Source organism: Dicentrarchus labrax, unplaced genomic scaffold (assembly GCF_905237075.1).
Source record: "Dicentrarchus labrax unplaced genomic scaffold, dlabrax2021, whole genome shotgun sequence".
Taxonomy (NCBI): Eukaryota; Metazoa; Chordata; class Actinopteri; family Moronidae; genus Dicentrarchus; species Dicentrarchus labrax.
The window spans coordinates 1,012,571-1,020,070 of NW_026136710.1; the positions used below are offsets into that span (position 1 = coordinate 1,012,571).

Below are 7,500 nucleotides of genomic sequence, written 5' to 3' on the forward strand. Positions count from 1 at the left end.
CTCAAATTCAAATTCAAATTCAAAATGGCTTTATTGGCATGAAAGTTTTCCAAAAAACAATATTGCCAAAGCAAAATATTCAAATACAATAAATCAAAGATATAAACATTATGAACATTATATTAGTTATATACTGTGTGTGTGTGTGTGTGTCCCTCAGGTTGTGGCATATTAATACATACTGGGCAGCAAGGTGTGCCCGCTCTCCTTCTCTGAGGAGTATTTTTAATGTGGAGAGGTCGTTCAGCTCTTTGAAATCTGGAACCAAAGAGCTGAACTGAAATAAATGTTTCTAGTATTATTTAATGTTGTACATTGTAGGAGAAAGTGCATCTCTGTCTCAACCTCACCTGTCCAACAGTGACCACATTGTCTGTTTTCTTTTGGTTGCCATGATGTTTTGTGTCTTCCTGTTTGGATTGGCGGTTTGTGGTCACTGAGCCTGTACTTGGTTAGGATCTGTCTCTGCTTTCTATCTCTGACAGTAGAGAGATATTCTGCTCATTCATAATCTCTTTTAAGGGCTTTTAGTTGTTTCTTCCCAATGGTCCAGATAGCTTTCTTTACATTGTGCTATCATTTGCTTTACTCTGATTACTGTTTGTAGAGCAGTGTTGTTGTGAGGCTGGTCAGAGTGTGTCTGAGAGGGGGCAGTTAGCCTCAGTACCAACTGACATAGGGGACTCTTTTCTGGGCTCAGCTCTTGGGTTTGGAGGGCTTTGGAGTGGAGGGTGTCTCTGGGGCTGGATTTCAGGTGGTTAAAGAAGTTGAGCGTTCTCTTCTGAATGTTAATTATCAGTGGGTATCTGCCTGATTCTGCTCTACATGCATTTGTTGGTGTGTTTCTGTGTACGTGTAAAATGTATCTGCAGAATTCTGCATGTAGAGATTCTGTTGGATGTTTGTCCCAACGGGTAAAGCTCTGATGACTGAGTGGACCCCATACTTCACTACCGTACAGCGCAATGGGCTGGATGACACTATCAAATATTATAAGCTGTCTCTCTCTCTCTCTCTCTCTCTCTCTCTCTCTCTCTCTCTCTCTCTCTCTCTCTCTCTCTCTCTCTCTGTGTCTGTGTCTCTCGCCCACAGGTTAACAGCGGTGGTTGCTCTCCCGTTTTACTGCGCCAGCCTCATCGAGACCGTCCAGGTCACTATTGATTATTGATTATTGATAATACTTAATGAGTAATATTTGATTAATGTGACTAAAGGTCCATTTAGTAGCAGTTCTGGCGCTTTCAGTTGAAGAAGATCAATAATCAATAATAACGGTCTCCTCAGTGAACGCCAGCTCCAGAGCAGCTACTAAAGGGCCGTCGTGTTGTCTGTCTGAACTTCCTGTCGTGTCTCCACAGAGTGAGATCGTCCGTGACGACGCGTCCTCCGGCCTGCTGGATTGCGTCCGTGAAGGTCTGACCCGGTTGTTGGGCGTCGGTGCTCCTCACAGTCGCCGTCTGCTTCCTCTCAGCTCTATGCTGCTTCCTGCGGCACTGCACGCCGTCCTGCGATACGCCATCGCCGCCTCCGTTCAGCGGGCTGCGCTGTGGCTGCACCAGAGGGGCAGGAAGCAGCGGGTGGACCCTAGCAACCCACTGGATGCCTACTTCCCCGAGCTGGCGGCGGCGTGGGCGGGGTCTCTGGTGGCCGACATCGTTCTGTTTCCTCTGGAGACGGTGCTGCACCGCCTCGGCCTACAGGGCACGCGCACCATCATCGATGCCACTGACGGCGTGGTCGCCGTGGGGAACGGCGGAAGCCCGCTGGTTCTGCCCGTCAACACACAATACGACGGCTTCTCCGACTGTCTCCACGCCATCCGCCGTAAGGAGGGCGTGGGCGGGTTTTACCGCGGCTTTGGAGCGCTGGCGATGCAGTACGCGCTGCACGGAGCGCTGCTGGCTGCGGCCCGGACTGTACTGAGGCTGCTGCTGCTGGACGGGAAGACCAGCTAGAGCCGCATCACTTCCTGTACGTCATCCACTGATGCATCTCTGCGGAGTGCCGCCGATTATTTCTGCCGCCATGACAACAAGAGAAGAGAGAAATACGGTGGATATTTGTTTTGTCATGACGGCTGAATGTGACGGCTGGTTGGTGGTCAGAAAAACACCAAAATAATAAAACCAGAGAACGACGCGAGTACGAAACCTCCGAATATAAATAAAAACAACGTCAGACAGAAAGTGGCACTATCAGGAACACCATAGCAACCACCATAGCAACCACCTTTAACTGACCTAGTCTCCCTAAACTACATAGCAACCAACAGGAAGCCTGACAACCACCTAGCAATCGTAGAAAGTTTAGCCTAGCTTAGCACAAAGACTGGAAGCAGGGGGAAACTGTTAGCCTAGACCCATCGCCTCAGGTCGGACTTATCTGTTGACTCTGAAAGTCACTTCCTGATGTCACTTCCTGCCTTCAAATAAAATGTTGTGGTGATCGTGTGTCACCATGGAAATGTCACTTCCTGTCCCAGCATGACAGCATGAGCTCATGATCCTGTTTAAAATAATAGTTTAAATACTGAAAGCTGATTGGTCACCTACAGAGAAAACAAAACACTTTTTATTTGTATAAAGATGTAAAAATGAAAGAAGTTCTATGTATTAAAATAAATGTAGATTTAGATTAAGTTGTGATTGATAAATATTTAAATCATTATTCAAATAAAGAAATAAATAATAAATAAATTGATCAGCTGAATCTGGTGTCGATTTTTCAAAATAAATGCCAAAAGGTTTGAAATATTCAGCTGTTTTTCCTTTTTAAAATCACTGGTTCGTATTTGTTGTAAATGTCTCAATGGTGAAACTTTGTGTAAAACTGCTGTAAATTTGTTTTCATGTGAAATAAAATCAGCTGTGTGGAGACTGCTTCTTATTCAATTCAACTGAACAAATAGAAGTTAGTTAATATACTATTAACACTGATAAACACCCTGAGAGTTGTAATAAAATACTAATAAATGTATATCCATGTTAAATTTTGGTTTGTCAGTAAGTTTTATAAAATCATATTTGATGTCGTAGAGGAGGAGCTGGACACCCTGACGACCGTGGCAGAGAGGAGGATGCTGTCCAGGCTTCAGTCCATCTTGGACAATGTCTCTCACCCTCTCTACGACACACTGGCCCAGCAGAGGAGCACCTTCAGCAGAAGACTCCTCTCACCCAGATGCACCACAGAGCGCCACAGGAAATCATTCCTGCCTGTGGTCATCAAACTCTACAACGCCTCCCTCAGAGAGTCAGACACCCCCCCTCTGTAATTCTGACTCAAACACAGACATCCATTTCTTCACTTTTTGCACATTTAAAAGTGTGATGTTAAACTGTACATTTTAACCCTAATATATATATTATATATATATATATATATATATATATATATATATATATATATATATTTTTTTTTATATATTTATATATATATATATATTCTTAATATATTATATGTCTATATGTCTATTACATCTTGAGTATGTAACGAAAGTAATTTCCCCCTGGGATTATTAAAGTATTTCTATTTATTGCTATTTTAGTTAAAATGAAAAATTAATACAAAAACATCCAAATTTACATTGATTAAATGTTTTACTTACTCATTTAATATAATATATAATATTTAGTTTTGTTTGTAACTTTTTTTTTTACTAAATGGTTTCTCCAGCATTTTCTAATTATTTTAAATATATTTCTTATTATAGTTTTATTTTTTTGATTTATTATCTTTATATAATATATTTGTGTTCTCTTTTATTTATTATGCACAATTGCATTTTATTATTTTCCAGCAGACATTATTATAATTGTTATTTTATTTAATCGCAGTCGGAACCGGAGTTTGTCCTTCGGGCGGAACCTTCGTTGTGGTGTTCGTTGTTTCCGGTCGGGCTCAGTTCCTCGGCGTCTCTCCATGTGTCCTCTCTCTCCGTTCAGCTCCGTCTCTCCGGTTCGTCTGTTTCTTCGTTAGTTTTCGGCTTTTATCCGGTAGAATCCTCCGTTTTTACCGGTCATGCCGAGCGGCGGGAGTTCTTTGTTCTCCGGGTTCCGGGTTCTGGGACTTTATTCCAACCACGTGCCGCACGCGCTCAGGTACCACAAGAAGCACCGGGAGTTTTACCTGGTGACGGCGGTCGGGAAATGTTTCCACACGTACAACGTAAGAACATTTTATATTTAATGTGTTTTATTTATTTAATGTTTCATTCATTTGAAATATGTCCACCGACGGCTCCCGTACACACTGTCAACAGATCGATATCAGCTGATCGTGTGCATCAATTAAATGTACAAACAGGAAGTGAGACTGATTCAATTAGCACAGACATTATATCCGGACAGAGACTGATCCAGCCCTAACTATAAGCTTTATCAAAGAGGAATGTCTTAAGCCTACTCTTGAATGTGGTGAGGGTGTCTGCCTCCAGAACCACAACTGGAAGCTGGTTCCACAGGAGAGGAGCTTGGTAACTGAAGGCTCTGGCTCCTGTTCTACTTTTAGAGACTATAGGAACCACAAGTAGCCCAGCATTCAGAGAACGTAGTGTTCTAGTGGGGTAATAGGGTACTATGAGCTCTTTAAGATATGAAGGGGCCTGACCATGAAGAGCTTTATAGGTGAGGAGGAGGATTTTAAATTCTATTCTACATTTTATAGGGAGCCAATGCAGAGAAGCTAGTACAGGAGAGATGTGATCTCTTTTTCTAGTTCCTGTCAGTACTCGTGCTGCAGCGTTCTGAATTAATTGGAGCGTTTTAATGGATTTATTGGGGCAACCTGATCATTAATGGATTTATTGGGGCAACCTGATCATTAATGGACTTATTGGGGCAACCTGATCATTAATGGATTTATTGGGGCAACCTGATCATTAATGGACTTATTGGGGCAACCTGATCATTAATGGACTTATTGGGGCAACCTGATCATTAATGGACTTATTGGATTAATCCAGCCTAGAAGTAACAGGAAGAAAACAAATGAAACACCTCAATGTTCATTCACATCATTCAGCTTTTGGAACATCATCAATCAATCAATCAATCAATCAATCAATCAATCAATCAATCCAACTATCTGTCCAGCACATTTCATGAAAATGACATAAAGTAGATTAATAATACAGAATCTGTTTTACAAAGTTTAATAATAGTGAAACTAATTCCAGTTAATTGGGAAAGAAATAACTAATATAATCTATAATCTATATAATAGATTATATTGTATAGATTATATTATATATCGATTATGGATTATAATATATATAGATTATGTTGTATAGATTATATTATATATCGATTATGGATTATAATATATATAGATTATGTTGTATAGATTATATTATTTATAGATTATGTTGTATAGATTATATTATATAGATTATAGATTATGTTGTACAGATTAAATAGATTACATTATATATAGATTATGTTTTATAGATTATATATATATATATATATATATATATATATATATATATATATCTATTATATATATATATATATATATATATTATAGATATGTTGTATAGATTATATAAAGATATACTTATGTTGCATAGAATATATTATATATAGATTATATTATATAGATTATAGTTTATGTTGTATAGAATATATTATATATAGATATAGATTATATTATATAGATTATAGTTTATGTTGTATAGAATATATTATATATAGATATAGTTTATGTTGGATAGAATATATATAGATTATGTTGTATAGATTATATATAGATTATAGATTATGTTGCATATATTATATTCTATATAGATATAGAATATGTTTTATAGATTATATATAGATTATAGATTATATTATATAGATATAGATTATGTTTTATAGATTATATATAGATTATAGATTATATTATATAGATATAGATTATGTTGTATAGATTATAGATTATATTATATAGATATAGATTATGTTGTATAGATTATATTATATAGATATAGATTATGTTGTATAGATTATATTATATAGATATAGATTATGTTGTATAGATTATATCAGACATCTGAAGAGACTGATCAGTGTATTGATGCTCTGATGTATTGATTACAGGTGAACAGGTTGGGGATCGTCTCAGTCAGTGAGTACTTTAAAGCTTTATAATTCACTCTGATGATGCTGCTGAGTGTTCTGCTCTCTGATTGGCTGCTGTGTTCTCATGGGATGTGGTGGTTTCCTAGGTAACAGCCTTTCAGATGACATCAGCTGCGTGGCAGCCGACCGGATGTTGGTGTTCGCCGCCGCCGGTCGCCTCATCTGCGCCTTCGCCAGGAACAAAGAGGTAATAAAACTTTTGTTATTTATTCTTCTGTGATTGTGAATGTAACAAAAATAAAAACAAACGATCCATTTAAAAGTGTTTCTTTGTTAATTACTGATTGTCACGTTAATATAATATCTGTTATCAGTTAATAATAATCAGAGTCGTTGTGTGCTCCGTCCTGCTGGCGGAGTCCGCCGTTTAAATAAATGAAGTATTTTGACCCAGTTGGCTCTCCGTACAGGTGGTGATGCGTTACCATGGACACAGACAGGAAGTGCGTCTGCTGCTTCCTCTGGGCGATCAGCTGATCTCTGCTGACAGCGCTGGTGATGTCATCGTGTGGGATGTCCAGGGAGGAGGTGAGGGGGCGGGGCTTCACTTGCTCCTTTAGCTTACCTGTCGTGGTGTTACCCATCATGCCTTGCTCTCTCTGTCTCTCAGATGTTTACCTGCGACTGCAGTTTGACCCCGTGACCTTCGCCTTGTCGGCCATGATGCACCCCAGCACCTACCTGAACAAGGTGCTGCTGGGAAGCTCCCAGGGTGCACTGCAGCTCTGGAACATCAAGACCAGGTTAGCATGTTAGCATCCAGGCTAACGCATCTCTAGCTCTGTCACCATAATGATGTCATAAAATACTTAATTGTTCATGTATTTATTGATTAATGATTGATTAATGATGACCTTGAAAAGAAACTGTAAATAAACACGAGCTCAGTGTCTGATTGGTTAATTATCTGTTTTGTTGTTTCTGCAGTAAGTTGTTGTTTACGTTCCCTGGATGGTCAGCAGGAGTCACTGTTCTACAGCAGGTCAGCAACAAACAAACAAACAAACAAACAAACAAACAACTGGGGGGGTGGGGGGGTCTGTGTCACTGACATTTATGCTGCTCACATTATTTTGAAAAGAACAAATTTTTATTATTTGTATTCTCCCAGAGTCCCGCAGTGGACGTGGTCGGTGTCGGCACGGCAACCGGTCGAATCATCATCCACAACATCCGATTGGACGAGACGCTGATGAGCTTCACACAGGACTGGGGACCAATCAGCTCACTCGCTTTCAGAACAGGTACAGGTGGTAGTCTCTCTCTGTCTCTTGCTCTCTCTCTCTCGCTCTCTCTCTCTCTCTCTGTCTCTCTCTATCTCTCGCTCTCTCTCTGTCTCTGTCTGTCTGTCTCTCTGTCTGTCTGTCTCTGTCTGTCT

At 39.6% G+C, this 7,500-nt stretch overlaps 2 protein-coding genes across 2 annotated transcripts in view; both read left to right on the plus strand.

The window, feature by feature from the left end:
- slc25a46 (solute carrier family 25 member 46) overlaps positions 1–2,874 on the plus strand; it is a 7,896-nt gene extending 5,022 nt beyond the window's left edge. The window contains exons 7-8 of the mRNA XM_051411850.1: positions 1,093–1,150; positions 1,359–2,874. Of these exons, the coding sequence (XP_051267810.1) occupies positions 1,093–1,150; positions 1,359–1,955 (655 nt within the window). The 3' untranslated portion in view covers positions 1,956–2,874. The remainder of the gene's footprint in view (positions 1–1,092; positions 1,151–1,358) is intronic.
- Positions 2,875–3,883: 1,009 nt separating this feature from the next.
- Positions 3,884–7,500, plus strand: part of wdr36 (WD repeat domain 36) — a 19,970-nt gene continuing 16,353 nt past the window's right edge. The window contains exons 1-7 of the mRNA XM_051411834.1: positions 3,884–4,167; positions 6,081–6,108; positions 6,209–6,309; positions 6,533–6,650; positions 6,733–6,865; positions 7,050–7,104; positions 7,234–7,366. Of these exons, the coding sequence (XP_051267794.1) occupies positions 4,021–4,167; positions 6,081–6,108; positions 6,209–6,309; positions 6,533–6,650; positions 6,733–6,865; positions 7,050–7,104; positions 7,234–7,366 (715 nt within the window). The 5' untranslated portion in view covers positions 3,884–4,020. The remainder of the gene's footprint in view (positions 4,168–6,080; positions 6,109–6,208; positions 6,310–6,532; positions 6,651–6,732; positions 6,866–7,049; positions 7,105–7,233; positions 7,367–7,500) is intronic.